A 21237-nucleotide genomic window follows, 5' to 3' on the forward strand; every position below is an offset into this window, starting at 1 on the left:
AATAGTATTTAATATATAAAAGTCCGTCGAAATTAATTATAGATTGCCGATCATTTTGTACCGTTGAGTGGTGGACCGGCAATTAATTCTATATTACTTACGTATAATTTAAACTAACTAAATTCTTTATATTCAAAAATTATTATTTAATAATATAGAGTGTAAGTTATTTATTTAATTCTATTGGTATTTGCATATAATTTAACTAACTAAATTCTTTATTTTCTACATAATATAGTTCGTAAGTTATTTATTTAATTCTATTATTATTTAAATATAATTTCAACTAACTAAATTCTTTATTTAAAAAATTATTTAATAATATAGAGTGTAAGTTATTTTAATTTATTCTATTATTACACATAAGTATTTGCATATAATCTAATTAACTAAATTCTTTATTTAAAAAATTATTTTATAATTTCTTTTAGGGCGTAAGTTATAAGTTATTTATTCAATTTTTATTATAATACTTGCAACTAACTAAATTCTTTATTTAAAAAATTATTTAATAATATAGAGAGTAAGTTATTTATTTAATTCTATTATTACTTATTGTGATAATTATATATAATTTAAACTAACTAATTTCTTTATTTAAAAATCATTTAATAATATAGAGAGTAAGTTAATTTATTTAATTCATTGACTTATAATTTAAACTAATTAAATTCTTTATTTTAAAAATTATTTAATAATATAGATAGTAAGTTATTTAAATTACATATTTATATATATTTATATAATATTTGCATATAATTTAATTTAACAAAATTCTTTATTTATAAAAATCATCTAATGATATAGATTGTAAGTTATTTATTGTTTCTATTATTATATTATATATATAATATTTGTTTGTTAACTAAATTCTTTATTTAAATAATTATCTTTTACTTTAGTTGGTAAGTTTGTGAATTATAGGTTTTTATATATATTTATACAAAAAACTAAGACTTATATTATATTAAATTTCTATTTGAATTTTAGAGTAAGTGTTTTTAATTTTAATTTTAAATTTTAGCATAAATTTTAATATATACTTTATTAATATTTAATTGTTTAAATTCATAGATTTGGAAAAAGTGGAAATACAACTATAGATGAATTTATTTATGAAAAAAATTTAAGATGGATTCCTTATAATAAATTTAAAAATGTTGAATATTTTAGTAAAGGAGGATTTGGTGTTATATATAAAGCTATTTGGTTAAATAATAGTGGTAATAAAGAAGTAATTCTTAAATGTCATAATAATTTAAATGAAAATTTAGATGAATTTTTAAATGAGGTATGAAAAGTTTATTATTTATTTTTTAATATAAATTATAATTTTATCTATACTAATATATTTATATATATTTTATTATTTATAGTGGAAGTGTCATGTAAGTTTTTTAAACTCATATGATATTATTAATTTTTATGGATTTACAGAAAATCCAGATACTTTAAAATATATGGTAGTAATGGATTATGCAAGCAAAGGTAATTTAAGAGAAAATTTAATAAGAGTAATCAACTATAATTGGAAACAAAAATTATATATGTTGTATGAAATTATTACCGGACTTAGTGATATACATGAACAACATCTTATTCATTGTGATTTTCATGATGGAAATATTTTAAATCATGAAGATAAAAGTGAGGATAAACTTTATGTTTGTGATTTAGGATTATGTCAACCTGTAAAATCATTATTGAAGGAACATAGTATTTATGGTGTTGTACCATTTATGGCACCTGAAGTATTAAGAGGCAAATCTTATACTCCAGCTAGTGATGTATACAGTTTTTCTATGATTATGTGGGAATTTACATCTGGAGTACCACCGTTTAATGACAGAGCACATGATTTTAAACTTAGTTTAAGTATTTGTGAAGGTGAGCGTCCTGAAATTATTGAAAATACCCCACAATGCTATGTTGATTTGATGAAAAAATGTTGGGATGGAGATCCGTTAAAAAGACCATCTTCTAAAGAAGTCTTAAATATTATTGGAGAATGGATTTTTCTTCCTTATGATAAGAAACTTGAAGACATTAATGAAGAATTAAAATGCAAGATTATGAAATTTATAAATGCACCAATTGGGTATAACAATCTTACTACTGAATCTCATCCACAAGCATGTTGTACAAGTCGCTTACTTGATTTTAATAGTAAAAAATTGAATGAAATTCTTGAAAGTAAAAATTCACAAGCTAGTGTACAAGTGAGTGAAATGCTTGTAAGTGAAGATTTGAATGAATTTATGGTTAATTTGAAGTAATTAGGTATGTGAAGTATATATAATATAGCCAATATGATATAAAATAAATTAATTTACAAATTATTTACATGAGATTAATTTTATTCATTTAATATTTAGATATTAAAACAAATGAAAATTAAACTAATTATTTGAGTTTTAAAAAGATATTAGTTTTTTTTTTTGTAATATTTGATGTCATGCATTTAAAATTGTTCTTTATTTTATTCTTTTTAGATTTATTTAAATACTAAGGCTAGAGTAGCAAAATATTTTACAAGATTCTTAGTTTGTAATTTGAATAATTCCTTTTTTTTATATATATTTCATCCAAATATTAAATATATGTATTCTCTTTTTAGAATTATTTAAAACATTAGGATTAGAGTAGTAAATATTTTACAAATTTCTTAGTTTGTAATTTAAATAAATCTTTTTTTTATACCTTTTCATTTATTTAAATATAATATAAAGCATATAAAATTATTTTCATTGTGTAAAATTAAATAAATATATTCATTTCAAGAGCTAATAATACCAATAATAAATTCACATATAATAATATAAACAGATGTTTGATTCATATGAGTTGATTTTTATAATAAAAATTATCTTCTACATAGAATTTTTTAACTTTACTAAAAAAACCATATAGAATGTTTAATGTCTCTAAAATTCAAGAGTTTTATGAATACAAATTACATTACTATAATATAATAATTATTATGTTCAATAATACAACATTATTTCTGTAAAAAAGTTGATCCGTTTTTTATATTCCATCTTTTTTCCGTAAAAGACTCATATTTCCTGAATTAATAACCTTATATCATGGAATTTATCTACATTTTTTGTGAGTAGATCCGTAAGAGGCTCATTTTTATGGAGTTTTTACAGAAATAATGGATAAAATCTTTTATAGGGACGACGAACACAAATAATAATTTATTTGCCCTATAAAAAAAAAATTCTTTAAAATGTACTTAAAATATACTTATGTATTTTTTAAAATATACTTAAAATATACTTATATATTTTAAAATATACCTAAAATATACTTAACATTTTAAAATATACTTAAAATATACTTAAAATTGCAATTTTAAGTATATTATAAGTACATTTAAAAATTTTAAGTACATTTTAGATATATTTTAAAATATTTAAGTACATTTTAAGTATATTTTAAAGAAATTTTTTTTCATAGGGATTGTACTACAATGATTATAATCTAGTCCTATACTGTTTTATTTATCCAATTATACCATTAAAAATAATAAGAATAAATGAATTATTGCAGAAAGACATTTGATATTAAACGAAATATTTCATAAATTGCTTGTTTTTATATAAATATATACCGTATAACGGGGGCCATAGTACCCCGGGTATGATACAGATTTCAGAGGTTTTGACCTTATACCCGTGAGTTTTTATTATTAGTAGATATGTATAAAACTTATATAATATTTGGGTATTTATCATGCGTAATACCTAGGTATTTATTAATTATTTTAAATAATAAAATCGGTAGAAAATGGGAGTTCTATTTTGTAGGGTACTGTGCATGGGGTACTGTGGCCCGCAAAATCTGGTAATTAAGGAAGCATTAAGGTTAGAATGCCTTCACTATCACCACCTCATACATAATACGGTCAACTCTCTTTAAGTGCACCTCCATTGGAACCATAGTGAAACTTTGAAAAAATGTGCATTTAGAAATGGTTTGCATTTAGAGAAAGGAATTGTTCAAGGCCATCCCATTAAAAAGAGAAAAGATGAAACATTAATAAAACATTTAGTTAAGTGAATAATTAAAAAGAAAAAAGACAAACTGTTAGTAAAGTTCGTTGAAATAAAATAAATAAAAATTTTTAAATTTGAAAAACTTAACAAAATTTCGCGTTCAAGAAGACTGAAAAAACGGCCTAAAAAGTTTCGTTTAGGAATTTTTTTTCAACAGAAAGTACGAAGTGGGAAAGGGGAAAGAAAGACGAAGAAAAGGGAATGGTAGGGAAAGGACAAAGGAAGGGGAAAGAGGACGAAGGGAAGGAAAAGAAAAATGAAGAAGAGTTTAATAAAAAAGTAAAAAGTGTTTTAGGAACCTAATTGCTGATCATTATCGTTACTAATTGAGTCGATAGAGAAGGTTACACCTTATTGAAATATATTGTTAATAAAAATATTTTAAATAATCGGAATATAATCAATTTGAATACAAAATCGGATTATCTTCAAAATTTTTTCAGAGTATTTCCCAAAAAACTTTTGAAATATAATCGGAATGTTATCAGTATAATCGGAGTATTTTCATAAATTCAGGAAAAAATTGGTGTGTATCCGACAAAAATTTTTTATAGGATCTTTACGATATTAAAATGATATCAAAATGATGTCCTAAAAAAATGATATTATTAACGATATTATTTGATATCTTTACCGATATTATACTAGGAAACGGGAACCGTTGTAAGTCCGGAACGAAAAACTAAAATTTGCCGATTTCATTGGGTGACGATCACGTGGCGGACAGAGAAACTCACGTGATCGATTTTTTTTTCATTCGCTTCGCTCCGGACAATTAATTATATTAATTATAATATCGTAATAAATATCAAATGATCAATATCGTTAGGATTATTTTAACGATATCGGTTAAATTTTTAGAATTATTGCTTTTTTTATTTCAAATCTGAAGACTTCCCATATATTTTTTTAATTAAATAGTAACTTTTTTTTCAATAATCATTTTATATGTGTATTTTATCGCCATCTAACACTCTATAAAACTTAACAATTAATTGCATGTTTAGCTTGGGGAGCATATATAACAGTTCTCTTTCTACGATATAATAAGTAACTAACAGATATAATAATTATTACAGTTGCAATACCACCAGTTGTTCCACCTATTATTGCTGCAAGACCTTCTCCAGGTGATTTAGTTGCATTTGCTGATTTAGTTGCGCTTGCTGGTTCAATTGTACTTGTTGATTCAGTTGTTGTATTACTTGTATAGGTATTATTTGGAGTAAAACTTTTAACCCACATGTAATTATTTTTTTCGCTCACGTCAATCATATGAATTTGATCACTAAAAATATCATTAGTAGTATTACGGTATTCTCCTAAACAATATAATAATTTGAAGAAAAATTAAGTAAACTTAATTTAAGTAAAAGCAAGATTTCATCAATATAAAATTCATACCAAATGCAATAATCATATAATTTCCAACAATAGTAGCCGTATGATCACGGAATGGTGCAGAGCTAGGTACAGGATCGATATTAGGAACGGACCATGTAAAAGAGTCTACTTTGGTATCTAAAACTGATATTTGATCGGGAACAGGTAAGAATTGAGAGTCTACTCCCCCATAAATGATAATAAGATCATCTTGTGCTAGAAAATTATTTAACCCATTTTATTAAAAATACTTTATTTAATCTAATATATGTATTTTTTAAAATTGATATATACTTAAGACCGCTGTGTGTAAAGCTCTAGATGATGGTTCAATTCCACTTGTACTCTAATAATATAACAAATTTTGTGCATTAAATAGCAGAGAATAAATAATTGGCATAAATACCCTTCCTCTTTACAAAATTATTTACCATATTTATCCATGTTCCATTAATGGTATCATATATGTAAATATTCCGAAACTGCGTTAATATAATAAACATACAGCCAATTAAAATAATTACTTATCTAATAATGATAAAACAATCAATCAAAATAAACCGTACATTAACCCACAAATCATCTATTCTTTTGCCGATATAAGCAATTCTTCCATCTGGTAATAAGATCGCCGGAGCAAGATAATTCGGTATATTCAAATCAGGCAAAAGAAAATATTCCAGCTGGAAATATCCATAATAGTAATCTCATCATGAATAACACTACCATCATATATATATATATATGATCCATTTTTATTACAGACGGCTGATGACCATTGAACATTATCGAAACTTATAACCGGTACCCACTCTTTGTTATTAATAAATCTATAAAAAAAACTATCTTTAGAAACTCCACAGATTAGAAAGATCGTATCATTGTTAGGACCACATATAGTTGATACCCCACTACTACTATGAGGATGAATTTTACGAGCATCGTTACTTAAATCGACTATTGGTAAAGTAGAATCCAAATTAAAAGGTTTTGAAACGTCTAAATAAAAAAAATCATTGGTTTCAAAATAGTTTTCTATTGCTCCACCAAGAAAATAAATTTTATTGTCCATATAACTTGCGGTGTGCCCCTTACGCCCAACAAGTGTATAAGAACTAGTAATAATTAATTGTGAAAAAAATACAAAAAATAATATAGAATATCGAGACATTTGATTAAAAATTTCACAAATACATTATGTTTAAAAGAACAAATTCATTTGGTAATATGCTACAAGACCACAACAGTGAAAAAAATTTTTTATGCGATAAAGTATAAATTAATGACGCAAACAATGCTAAAAGATTCCGCGCAACCTTAATAATAAGTCACCACACTACTAGATATAAAGGAAAAATCAAAATACAATATAGGGCGTAATACGATATGACGAAAATAGGGAAATAGGTGAGGACAAAATGGAGAAACTAAATGTAATAAAAACATATCGTGTTGTGTTACGAATATGAAACAGTAAATTGGCGAATTATTTAGCCTGTATAAATTAGGTTTCATATCTGTATATGATCTATATGATCTGCAATCAATCATTGGTCTCAGCGTATAAAATCTATTATCTCCTGGCTAATTGGAATAATAAAAATTTTACGGCAGAAGGCCGATCATTTATCCAATCCTAGTAAAATTTTACTTATTCCTAATTAGCCAGGAGATAAGTAATACTTCTAAATTTGTCGAAGGATTCCTTGTAAAACCGGAAAAATTTTTAAATTCCAGAATTTTTTTTGGATATGGCATATTAGATTTCTGGGAAATTTTATTAGTAAGTGAATATCCTTTCTTTTTGAAGCAAATCCGGAATTTTAAATTTATTCCGGTATTTTCTTAGAGATTTTTTTGCATGCTGTAATCCATTTATGTTAAAATAATATACTGTAAATTTGTTTTTAGTTTAAGACCTTTGCAAATTTTCATTACTATTAAAGTTCTTTTATAGAAACGAAAACTTTCCTCCCTCATTCTCTTCTTTATCTTCCCTATAGGGATAGAAACGACTCTGTTGGTTCAGCTTCAGTTCTGCGAGCTAAACCAAGTCGGAGTGAGCCTGACCGATAGGACTGGTTCCAAACCCCGGTTTGAAGCAGACTTTCAAACGACATTTGCGAACGGGTTCGTTAATTCTGTTATGTCACATGACGTTACACAAATTTCCGAAAAAGTAAATTGAACTGACGATCACTAATTTCACTTAATTATTATTATATTTCAGCATTTAACATGTTTTTTTAACTTACATATTTTCAGAGGCCAAAAGTGAAGAAAGGAGATTGTAATTAATATTTTGGATGGGTAGATTTTTTAGTTATTGTTTAATCAATAATAGTGTAACCATGTATAATTATAGCCTAAGAAAAATTGTCATGCACCACGAATTACTATACATAAACTTGATTCTTTGATTATATTAACTTTTTATATTAAAAAATTTAATGATCAAATAAATTTTAGGATTGGCTTTCATATAAAGTGACTCACTATTATATTGATTATATGATTATGCATAAAAGTTTTGTTACAATAATCTAATAATACTGTGCATCAATGTTCCGATTCAATATATTGACACTGCTGTACTGGCTAAATCAACAAATGAATCTTTATTGGGTACAGTATATGAATATAAAATCAAATATAATATTACCAATGGCCGTCTGAAAAAAGTTCTCTCAGTATAAATGATTTAAAAGCCCTCTCAATAAGCTGATACATTATTCCTCCAAGCATTATTAACTATTTATCATCTTTATTAATAATATAACTAGGGATGTTATGAAATTTGATCCAAACTGGTTTTATCCGAGTTTGATATAGTTTAGTCTAAAACTAGCTAGCTCACTAGTTTGAACAATCTTTGTTCGTTACTGTAACTTTGTTCACTTTGAGAAAATAAAAATAAAAAATCAATCTTGTTTTCAAACCGTGTTTGATCAATCTGTTCTTTAGTTAGGTTTAGTTGAAACTTTTTTATTTCATTTCAATTTATAAATTTTACATATTTATTTATATTCTAATTATCACCATAACTCTAGAATTTTTCTTAAATGAAATTAAAGTAATTTCTGAAAAATCAGACAAAAAATAATTCATATTATGCCATTATAAACTTTAAGTTCCAAACTACTAGATTTTCAAATACAAATGATACAATAACTAACAAAAGAGTCATGTAAGTCATCGAATTTGGTGTATTTACAGATGATGATAATTCTCTTTCCTATAAAAAATTTTATCCGTTATTTCTGTAAAAACTCTGTAAAGGTGAGCCTTTCACGGATCCATTCACGGAAAATGTAAATAAATCGATAAATTCCATGATATAAGGTTATTAATTCCATTTTACAAAAAAAAAATGGAATATAAAAAACGGAACGATATTTTTATTATCGTACAATATTGATATCAATAGTTTATTTGCATACAATATTGAATATCGATAGTTTATTTGCGTGCAATATCAAGTTTATTTGAGCATGATCTGCATTAGCCGTACGATAATATAGATATTGTACAGTGGTAGTCATTTTGTTGTTCATAACATTGAAAATCATTTCAATCAAATTAAAGTTAATACTTTTATTAAGAGATTTATATTGATAGGGAGAATGTTAACATAACGATAATGCATTTTTACAAGGAAGATTCTAGGTGAAAAAATTGGTTCTCATCCTGGCGGAACGGGAATTCCAAATTTTTATTATTTTTTTTTATGTTAAACCAATAAAATTGCTTAAAGTTATATTGCGTCCCTATAAAAAAATTGGATACGTTTTTTATAAAGTTTTATACGATTTTTTTCCTTAGAAATAACGTATCATAATAGGATACAGAAAAATGCACAATTCCGTATCACTAAAAATATGGTTTGGATACGGAATTTGCACGGGATTCATATGGAATTTACATGATTTGATCACTGATTTTATCACGAAATTTATACGACTTGGTCACTGAATTTACTATTTGTATTACAGTTTAATATAATTGTATTTTCATAAATCTAATTTTACTTTATTAAATTAAATAAAAAATAAAAAATAAATAAAATACAAATACATTATGAAAAATCCCTCCTTATTAAAACCACCTATTGCAACCAAAATTATCTATAAGTTCAGGTTCATTTGGAGTCAAACAACTAAAAAACAAAAAAAAAGAAACATAAGAACATCTAACTTAATTGGAAACAAAACCCCCCTAATATAGTATCTGCAATCATCAAAGTCACCAAAGGTTAGCATTCCTACAAAAAAGAAAGAGAACTCCAAAATGTCTGACCTACATAAAAGAAAAGTATTATAAAGCGTCTGATGAAAAAGAAACCAAAACAACAAAATAAATCCAAAACTGATCTACAAAAAAAGAAGACTCTGAAGCAACAAACTGAAACAACCTACAAAAAAAAAAGAATCTGAACCCAACTTACAAAAAAAAAAGAAAATTTGAACTGACCTAAAAAAAGAAAAAAATCCTGAACCATCCTACAAAAAGGAACTCCCAAACTGATCTACAAAAAAGAAAAAAGAAAACTGAATCTTCTCACAAAAAAAAATCTGCTGGTCTATGAAATAAAAAAAGAGATAAATATAAATAAAAAAAGGGGGAAATAAAGAATAAAGAATAAATCAAAAAAAATATTTTTTTAAAAAGAGGGGTAACGAAGTTAGGAAAGTTAAAAAAAATTTTTTTTTAAAGGGAGGACGTCAAAGTTAGAAAAATAAAAAATTTTTTATAAAGAGGAAATAGAAATAGAAAGAAAAAAGAAGAGTGGGAATAAAAGAATAAAATCAAAAAAATTTTTTTGAAGTGAGGTACGAAAAAAAAATTTTTTTTTTTTAAAGGGGGGTGATGAAGAAAGAAGAAAATTTTAGAAAAAATAACAAAAATAAGACAAGAGATAAGAGAAAGGAAAGGAAAGACAGAAAGGAAGATCAGAAGATCAAACTCATCAAAGTAAGGGTTTATATAAAAAACAAAAAACGTATCATAACAAATCAATAAACAATCACGTGATCTCGTGTTATGATGGGTAAAATTATCTTAAGTTTGTATACATTCCGCATGATTAATTTTTTCCATATACATTTCGTATACATTAGTTTTTTAAAAAATGTTCAAAAATGAATTGCTTATTAAATATACGGAATTTGTATACGGAATCTATAAAAACGTACATAAAATGTATACAAAACGTATCCTTTCCGTATACATATTTCTTATAGGGCGTGATAAACTAAAATTTGCAACAAAGTCTTGTATCCATATAAATATTTTATAAAATGATTTCTCACGTCAAAATACTAATTAATAAACAACCCTAACACAGTAAAACAAATCAAAAATCAGATGATGAAAAAATTTTGTTCTTAAAAATAAAAAAATCCGGTCAAATTAAAGTAAATTTTGATATGAAAAACCAATTTGTTTTAACTTAATAACGGCTTTATATTTTAAATTGCCAATTTTAAAGTTTTTTGAATAAATCAATTTCATTATAAATATACAATAATTTACAAATTCAATAAATAAAGCATGGTCAGCTTTTTTTTTGTTACATAACTGTCCATAATTCTGGCCAGTTCATTAGCCTCTAATCTTGAATTAGTTAGTTTAATAAAATGTATAATAATATAACTGTGCATGTATACATATTTATTGTGACAATATAGCATATTATTTATAACTGATAATAAGAATATACATTAATACAAATATGCATAATTTCACAAAATCAAAAAGAATTATCAAATTGTATCCATACTTCTTAATTGCAAAGAATTATGAATTTATTAAAATTTATTTAAAATAACTAATTAAATCTATATATAAAAACAGAAGAGAGATGAAAAGAATATAAATTAATTATGAATTGAGATAATAAATTATATATAAAGCTTTGTAAATCAACATTAAAATCAAAGTATAAACATTCAACAAATATTAAATTATCGGCCAAGTTGCTAACTAATGAACTCTATCAAGTTTCCAAAATTAGATCCATGACACACTACATAGACAACTCAACCAACATCTCCATATTACAATACCATAGTTTAAATTCTTTAAGATATAATTTATTCTTAAATAAATCTTTACAATGATCAAATCCTTCACAATATAAAAATTCAAGATGTTCTATGAATGATAAAACAAATTGTTGAAAATCTATACTATCAATTACTAACTCTTTTAAAGTTTCTTTTCGAAATTCTAATTCCAAATTAGAAACTTTAATTAATATATTTTCTATAAAGGTTGTAATTTGATGATATCTAAATGTTGTTTTGCGAATACACCATTTGCTTATGAACCATCTCCTGACAGGACATTCCCCCTAATGGTATTCTGATGTTTTTCATCATCAGTTATTAAATCTAAATTAAATATTGTTAAAGATCTAATCCAGGTTCATAATTTGTAAAAGCGGAACCTTTAGGTAAGTCAACAAAATTTTTCTGTGTTGCATTTACTTCAAATTCCTGAAAGGTTGTACTTTTTCTAATAATCATATGATATATTGCATCAATAAACTTTTGAATCCTATTTGATAATTCAATCTTATTGTAAAGGGAATTAATGATCATATGCTTGTCCTGGGAATAAAATTGTTTTTCTCTCTTATCAAGAAAATAGAGTATGTTTCTAGAACATTCAGTGGATAACAAAGTCATGATTTTTAATAAAAAAAATAGGAACGAAATTTGAGTTGATAGTTGACGCACAAATTGACATTTTATAGCGTCTAAGGTGGTACCGGAGAACCTATAAGGTTAGAGACATTTTGTTGATCATGTCAATTAATACCCTTATTAGATTTTTAATAAATTATATGATTTTATTTAACTGTAACATATTATCCCCCCTTCCCCATTTAATAAATACGTAATAGGTTTCCTTATTAATAAAACAGATGTTGTTCTCCTATTTTCCACGGTCTATAAAAAATTTTAATATTGTGTTTGGTTAAATAAATATATATATTATATTGTTTCCGCTAACGTTCTACAAAAATATTTTATTATTTTCTTAGTTTTAGAAACTTTACATGGAATAAACCTCTTTAACAAAGAAAACAATTTATAAATTCTATAGATTCATCGGCAATAATAGATGATTTTAAATAATATTTATCGTAATAATATGAATAATGTGATATATACTATATATAATATAATATAACATAAGTATTATTATTATATATTTTTTTTTTGAAACATTTAATTTTATCCAGTAAAACTTGTTTCAAGATTAAAATTAAAATATTTTGAAAACATTAAATAAAAAAATACGAATTTTTTTAGTATTTACCTCTTTCAAAAAATATTTTTAGCATATTAAAGATTTTTAAATCTTTTTAAAATGACAATTAAATTATCATTAGGATTATAAAACCAGGTTGCTTGATATATGACGTCTCCGTGTATCTTTCACAATTATTATCTTCAATATTAAATGAAACAAAAACAAATCGGTACGGGACTAGATTTTAATTTTGGTGTTGGGTTAAAAGAATTTTCTTGATTTACGTTTATTAGTTCCATTTTTGTTTATGAATACTGTATTGAAAATTCGATATACAGTTTTCAAATTCTTAAAATAATGAATTACTTAATTAGCGTACACATATATAGAAGTTATGTGAGGAATACTTTGTACATTGTGTAATGATGATCTACATGTACATATCTACCGGTATCGGACATTTTGCCGAAAGCCATTTCGCCGAAAAATAATCTCTGATCTGTCTGCATATTGTTGGCCCTATTTTTCGGCGAAACGTCCTTTCGGCGAAGTGGCTTTCGGCGAAATGTACCGTAACCATATCTACCCCTATTTGTTACAAAGTGCGGAAAAGTTTATTGTCCTTTTACGTATTGGTATGAATTACAATTTATATTTTTAAGGCGCAGTTTGAAAAATGATCCGTGATCTCATATTTCATTGCTATAATTATCAAGGGCCCAGTCCGGGAAGTTTATACTGTCCTAATTCCAATAGTAGTTGGACTTATACGTATTCCATCAAAATTTACAATATAAAATTATGAAGTATTTCAAGTATTTAAGCAATAATATGTTGATGTGAATTTTGTTTTAAAAGGTATATCACATTAGGCCATTCCAAACTAATAATTAGTTTAACGTTCTTTCTGGCTGAAAAATTTGAGGGGGGGAGGGGAGGGAATAATTTAAACAAACATGATTTTTAAACATCAAAATTTCTGAAAGTTTTCGGTAAAATCGGAAATATTCGGTACACCTAGTTTTTAATAGATGGACTGTCAGTAATTTACTTGTTACATTTTCATTAAATAAATCATCAATATTATTTTTTATATCCTTATTGTAATAATTAATAATTATATGATTTTTTTGATAGATTTCATCTACAGCAATAGTAAGCTGATATTCGATATTCGTAAAGCCTTTTTTACGCCTATATCTTTGTGGTTATTATTTATAAGATATTCCCTGATTTTTCATTCTTTTTACATCATTTGACTTCATTAAATTGACTAAATCTAACATTTTTAAATAGCAGTGGGGATGTTATTTCTCATTAAGAATAAAACTTTAGAAAAAATAAATTCTCTTCATAATCGTTGATCTGTTTTATGAATCATTAAAAATTTTCTTTTCCGATACTTCACAAAAAAAAAAAAATTGCGAATTTGAATTTTAAAATTTTTTTAAAAAAATTAGATGACTACATCATCCGGTATCCAATTTGCATCAACATTTTTATTCTCAAATTTATCATGTTAAAAAAAAAAAAATTAGAAATATTGAAATAACATTTTAATTTCTGTAAAACAGACAAATTTTGATAAACTTATTAAATATATCTTAATTTTTTTTATCGACTTAATAATAAATAATATAAACATAGAGATTATTGCTTATTTTACGCTTAAATCACTTAAATTTGATTTTTGGAGGATATCCGTTGGTCTTAAACCGATACATCTATCTATTCCTTATCAAATATATAAATACATATAGTACTTCCTTAAATATAGTGAGAGAGTAAATTTCTTAAATTTCTTGGTTTAATTTCAAACAATAATTCGTCACCAGCAGCTATAATACAAGAAAATCAATTTCTTGGTCTAATTTCAACTATTAAGTTGAGACATTTAATTATACTGCCGTCACTGGTAATTTTAATAGGATTATTCATATCCACTAAATTAATTTCATATTTTCTAAACATTAAAGCCATTAAACAAACTATTCCAGTCATTGATAACTTTCTTCCTGGACATAATCTTAATCCTCCACCAAACATAAGAAAAGAATTCTTCTTTGGCTCAAAATTTTCAACCATCCACCTATCAGGGTTAAATTTATTAGGTTCTTCCCAATATTCATCATTATTATGAATAGCTTTAGAATAAATTAGAAACAATGAGTCAGCTGGCCAATGATATTCCCCCGTTTTATTAGGTTTATCAATATATCTTGTAAATGAATGTACTACTGGAATAATGCGAGCTGTTTCCTTTACAATTGCTTCACAATAATTTAAACTATAAAAATCATCTTTAGTAATTGGTCGCCTTTTATCACCTTGGAATACATTATCAATTTCTTTTAGCATTTTCTTTTTTACATCTGGATTACATACAATATAATAAACAATGAATGAGAGTAAATTTCCAGTCTATATTTGAAATAAAAAATGAGTATTTAAATTAATTTCAAGTTAAAGTACATTGCATTTCAATGATTAAAGTAATGTATAATAAAAATTTCCTTAAAAAGATTTACTTACTTTAAAAGTTCCACCACTAATTGCTTCTTGTATACTAAGGCAAATTTCAGCATCAGTCATAGATCTCATGGCTTCACCAGTTTCGATATAATTATTATCACGAATTGTATTTTTGATAATCATCGATGTCAACATATCATACGATAAAGATTCATTCAATGGTGTATATTCAATTTCTTGTCTTCGATTCTTAATCAATTCATCCAATCTTTGATTAACATAATTGAAGGTTTGTTTTATTTCATCTGCTTTCTTTCTAACAAATGGAACATTATGTCGTATAAAAGAAGGAACTACGAAAAACACTGAATATCCCATAACTAATCTACGTAATGCTTCAAATAATCTCACAGAATCTTCAACTATTGCTGATGGATAATCAGTTTTTTCGTCACTAAGAGTATCAAAATAAGCTGCCATTGAATAAGATCTTTTACCAGTTAACAATTTAATAATAAAATCATTTGTGTAATGATAAACCCATTCAGAAAAATCCAATTTATTTTTATGTTCTCTAATAATTTCTTCCTTAAGGAATAACTTAATCCAATAACTTTCTAATTCATTGAAAAGTTTGTTTGTCTGTTTAATAGCTTCATTAGTAAATTTTGGTGACAAAATAGCTTGATTAAAAAAATGATTATTAAACATCCATGATTTATAATTATTATTGAACGTTAATCCTTTTCCGTAAAGCCCCAATTCTTCTGTTCCTTCGCATTTTGGATATTTCATTGCATGTGTATTTTTTGATAAAATGTTTTCAAGGTATTTTTCTCGACATAAAATTATAGATCGCATATTTACACTATAAAACTCGTATATGCCACCATATTTCTCGTAACAATAATCATAAAACGTTATGATATTTCCTTTAAACCACAAAATTTGAGGCAAATTACCAACGAACGGGAATGGGAATGGACCAGGTAAAGAATTGATACGAGTAAAATATTTGTAATAATAATATGCCACATATGTCATTAACATTGCTGTTAAGAATAAAATGCAATCATAAATTCCAAAATTCTCAAATAGTTTAAAAATCATTTTATTTTTTTTTCAATTAACTTAGGATTAGCTTAATGTTTGATTTTAATTGATTTTTTTTTTGTAGACGCTGTTGCGCCACGGTATACTTTTTTTGTTTACTTTGTTCAGCTTCTTTTTTCAGGTATTTTTATATCCTTTAGTAAATTTCAATTATTGGAGAACCAATGAGACCTGAGGATGGTGAAATTTTAATACCTAAAAATAACAATCCATTATTTTTACTAAATTGAACTAATTTGATTCAAGATGTGTGATCGTCAAATTGTATAAAATTGATCTTTGCATGTGTTAATCTTCCTTCAAATGCAGATCTTTTTTTTAATAACAAATTAATATTTTAAAAAGGATTTAACGATAAGTCACATTAAATTTCGTGGTACAACCTGAGTAATAAAAATTATGAAGCTGTTTGATATATATGTCTTGGTAAGCAATATTTTTTTTTTAGTTTGTTTTTTTTTTTACATGGAAATGCTTTATAAATATAAATTTATGAATTTCCACAAAATTAATATTAATCGAAATAATTACTTTATTTTTACTACCGGTAAAGTAAAATCATTTAAAAAGTGGAGATTGAAGGAAATGTATTTTAACAGTAAGATGTTCATACTTTTTTCAATATAATAAACAGGAAACTCGTCCTCTGAGGAGCATCAACACGTGATATCTTATTAGGATCGTCAGAAAAATTTAGTTATTCTGTTACCATTTTTGTTTACTCCGTAAAATATCCATATGAATGGCACAACAATGTATCCTATCTTTACACATATGTATATATCAGATCCATCTATTAATTTTATTAATTTTAATCATCATCAATATGAATAGCTTTAAATATTACTGATATTACTAGGAACAATGTGTTCAGCTGACCGCTGGTAACCTATTTTCATGAGCGTTTATCAACACATGAGAATGTGGTTTAGGTGTCTGGCCAAAATCTCAAATTTCGCTTGCCCGACTAACACAATTCTGACAAACATAAATCCCGAAAGTTCATTATCAAATTCCCGACAATTCATTATTCCGTCAACACATCTTGCAAATGAGTGTACTGCTGTGAGAACGTGGTTTAGACGTCTGGTCAAAATCCCAAATTCCGACTAACACATGACAAACATAAATCCCGAAAGTTCATTGTCAAATTTTCGACAATTCGTTATCCCGACACAGGGGTCGCCATTATTATCCCCTGATCGGCACCATTTACACGATTAGTTATACCTACTGGGTAGCAAATTTTATATGTATTTGTTTATCCGTTTCTAGGAATTTTTCGTAAAAATTAACTATTGATTATACTAGGACTGATTTGAAAATTTGAGTAATTCGGAAAGATTTGCATTTAAAAACTATTTTTCAAGTGTAATAGTAATGGTTCCGAAACTTTCTAAAATTAATTATTTTTTAAAAATCTTTTAAAATGGAAAAAAAAAACCAAGCGAAAGAAAAATAAGATTCAACAATAAAATATACTATAAAATATACTATATTATACTCACGATATACTATAAAACACTTGCTATTGTGTAAATGGCAGGGGATAAATCAATTATCTCTTGGCTAATTGGAATAGTAAAATTTTACCGCTGAAAGACCTCCTAATTAGCCAGGAGATAAGTAATACTTAAATGGCAGCATAATTCCCGTATGAAAATCACGATGAACCATATTATATTGTTTTATAATAACATAAACATAATAGAGCTGGTTCGATAGAAATAATAGTTATATACTGTATAATATTTATTATTACAATATGAAATCAGCTGTAATAAAAACTTTTGTTATGGTCAGGTCGTACGACAATAATACTATATACGTGGGCATGTGATCGGTGATCGGCAAATAAAATTTTGCTACAAAATTTTTTAACCAATCACCCATTAACCATGTGAAAATAAGTGATATGCTCTCTCTCTGTATTAAATATAAATAATAAAAAAAATAATTAATTTTAATTAATAAAATTTAAAATTAATAAAAAAACAATTAATTTAATTAATAAAATCTGTTATTATAAAAAAATCGTTTGATCATTTTCGGCGTAATTAATGACCATTTTTAGCACCAATTTCCGATGGAAAAAAAAAATAATAATAAAATTTTTGATTGTTTTTTAATTTATCATTTACTACTAAAAGTAAATCTGTATATGTATCGTTCCCTAAAAACTTAAGAGTAACTTAAAATCGTAATTCCACAATTTTGCGAAAGAAAAAAATGATGCTCATAATTATAATAATGAAGGAGAGGGTTTTGTTATATGTCAATACTTTCAAAAATATAATATATGAGAATAATCATGCCCTATAAAAAAACTGGATACGTTTTTTATAAAGTTTTTATAAGATTTTTTTTCCTTAAAAATAACGTATCATGAGAGGATACGGAAAAATGCAATTCCGTATCACAAAAACGTATCATTTGCACGATTTTATCACGGAATTTACACTTATTTGGTTACTGAATTTACATGGTTTAGTCGCAAATTTATAATGATTTAGTCACTGAATTTACACTATTGTTTACTAGTACTTTATTAAATAAAATACAAATAAAGTAAAATACAAATATGAAAAGTCCATTCCCTCCCAAAAATCTTTATTAAAATAAAAATACCATGCATACCAACGTATCTATAAGATATTTGAAGTAGTCCTAAGAAAAAAGCTGTTCTTACAAAAATATACAAAAAAGAAATAATAATATATTTCTTTGATACAAATGAAAACCCCAATTTAAAAGCCTAACTTCCCTTATATTAATTAGATCTAAGTCCAGGTTCGTCCAAGTTTCCACTTTCCAAGAGTCTAACGACCTGAAAAACAAAATAAAAAAAATGTATTAAAAGAATATTAATTACTTTTACTCAAACTCCTTCCTATATAGTACCTACAGTATCCCAGGCTCGTCTAAGTCTCCAAAAGTCCGGCAACCTAAAAAAAAGAAGAAATGTTACTACATTTCTAATTAATATATTAACTCCTTCTATTTAATACATACAGAAAGTCTGGGTCTCCAAGAGGCAACGTTCCTATGAAAAAGAAGCTCAGTGTCATAAAAAAGGAAGAAGTCCTAGCGTCCTACACGTCGTCCTACAAGAAAAGAAATCAAACCACCCTACAAAAAAAAAGAGGGAAACCAAAAAATCCTACAAAAAAAATAAAAAATAAAAAATAAAAATTATAAAAAAAATTTTTTTTAAAACACTTCTAAAAAGGGGGAAGACAAAAACAACGAGATGGAAATAAATGAGAAAAAATTTTTTTTAAAAAAAAACCAAAGGGGACGAAGTGATATAAAAAAAATATTATAAAAAGAGGGAATGAAGTGGAATCTATAAGAAAAAAAAATTATTTTTTTTTAAAACAAAAGCACGAAGTGGAATAAAAAAGAAGTGGGATAAAAGATAATAAAAAAAAGATCGGTGATCTAAATAAATAAAAAACGTATTACAGATCATAACAATAAACAATCACGTGGTCACATGTTATGGTACGGGAATGGAAATACGGAATAATGATAATTATTAAGTTTAAAAATTCAGTATAAATTCCGTATACACAATTTTCATTCCGTATACATTAATTTTTTAAAAAATCTTCAAAAATAAATTACTTATGAAATATACGGAATTGTGATACGGAATTTAAAAAACCACGTATAAAATGTATACAAAACGTATCATTTCCGTACATAGATTTTTTATAGGGATGTAATTATATAAGTTTATTGATAAATTGGATATTAATAAAAAACGTATGGTTTTAAAAGTTTTACAATTTTAAAAATTATATTATTTAACAATAATATGTTTGTTTTACCATAGCAAAAACTGAGTAAAATGTGAATCATAATAAAGGCATCTTTGGATATTAATAAAAAACATGGTTTTAAAAGTTATACAATTTCAAAAATTATCGTCTATGATTATTATTTAACAACAATATGTACTCTTGCTATATGTTTTAACATAGCAAAAACTTGAAAAAAATGTTTATCACAATAAGGGCATTTATCTTCAATTTCATTACATTCCTATGAAAAAAAAAAAATTAAATGTAAATAAAAAGATAGAACTTTGCAACATAAAAGCAATAAAAACAAACATATACCTGTGAAACAATATTTTCAATTATTGATATGTTTAAAGTAAAACCTGGTAAAGTGTCACCCCCATCTAAATCTTCCCATTTACAATTATTACGAATAATTTCATTATTATTCTTCTTATAAGTACAAATCATGCGTCTCTTTGGATCAATTAACCATCCTAGCTCTACAGACGTACCCATTGCAAAGTAATCATTTTTGAATCTATTATCAACTTCATTAAGTATTTGATCACTTGTACTATTTACAACCTCAGCAACAAATATGGGAGTAAAAGGTCGGCCATGCAAAGTCCAAAGTTGTTTTGCATTAAGTGAGTTGTAAGTATCTGCAGACGTAAAAGCAACGTGTGGTGCTCGGATTTTTCTTGGAGCAGTGGTACTAAAATTAAAAGCCCCTTGAGATGTAGTAACAACACCATTTTGGCAGGTATCAATATTCCAGTTACCAAGTTGTCTGGAAATCTCATGTACAACAGCCTCATGAGCAATTGGAGTTTGAGGAAGAGAGATTAGCCTTCCATCTTCAAAATTAGTACGAACTTTAAGATATTTGTTAATTTGTTCAAGTTCCTCTGGAGTGTAAGTACGGGTGAGATTCAATTTGTTTAAGTCTAATGAAAGAGAGAATTAGTATTAAAAATGTTTGGTGCAAAAGTCAAAATTGTTTCTTAATCACAAATCAAAAATTACTTTACCAAGATTTTCAGGTTCTGACATGTTGCTTAATATGGAAACTGCTTAATATGGAAATAATATGGAAACACTGCAAAACTGCAAAATATTTAATATGCAATCTGTTTGGCTTGTGAATCGTTCATTTATAT

General features: G+C 25.7%; 3 protein-coding genes across 3 annotated transcripts; 1 reads left to right on the forward strand and 2 right to left on the reverse strand.

Annotated features, from left to right (window-relative positions):
- Positions 1-1157: 1157 nt before the first annotated feature.
- On the forward strand, positions 1158-2276 carry OCT59_003440 (uncharacterized protein; the record flags this gene model as incomplete). Its single annotated transcript, XM_066145614.1, has 4 exons — positions 1158-1209; positions 1275-1291; positions 1377-1488; positions 1888-2276. The coding sequence occupies 4 exons, from the start codon at positions 1158-1160 to the stop codon at positions 2274-2276; spliced, it is 570 nt and encodes a 189-aa protein (XP_065996318.1).
- A 2769-nt stretch (positions 2277-5045) lies between these two features.
- OCT59_003441 (uncharacterized protein) lies at positions 5046-6615 on the reverse strand (the record flags this gene model as incomplete). The annotated part of the gene is made up of 6 exons (XM_066145615.1): positions 5046-5383; positions 5466-5660; positions 5739-5790; positions 5876-5926; positions 6017-6127; positions 6211-6615. 6 exons carry the CDS (start codon positions 6613-6615, stop codon positions 5046-5048), a joined length of 1152 nt encoding a protein of 383 aa, XP_065996319.1.
- Positions 6616-11851: 5236 nt separating this feature from the next.
- On the reverse strand, positions 11852-12133 carry OCT59_003442 (uncharacterized protein; the record flags this gene model as incomplete). Its single annotated transcript, XM_066145616.1, has 1 exon — positions 11852-12133. The coding sequence occupies one exon, from the start codon at positions 12131-12133 to the stop codon at positions 11852-11854; it is 282 nt and encodes a 93-aa protein (XP_065996320.1).
- Between the last annotated feature and the right edge of the window lie 9104 nt (positions 12134-21237).

The sequence above is a fragment of the Rhizophagus irregularis genome, chromosome 11, assembly GCF_026210795.1.
Source record: "Rhizophagus irregularis chromosome 11, complete sequence".
Lineage (NCBI taxonomy): Eukaryota > Fungi > Glomeromycota > Glomeromycetes > Glomerales > Glomeraceae > Rhizophagus > Rhizophagus irregularis.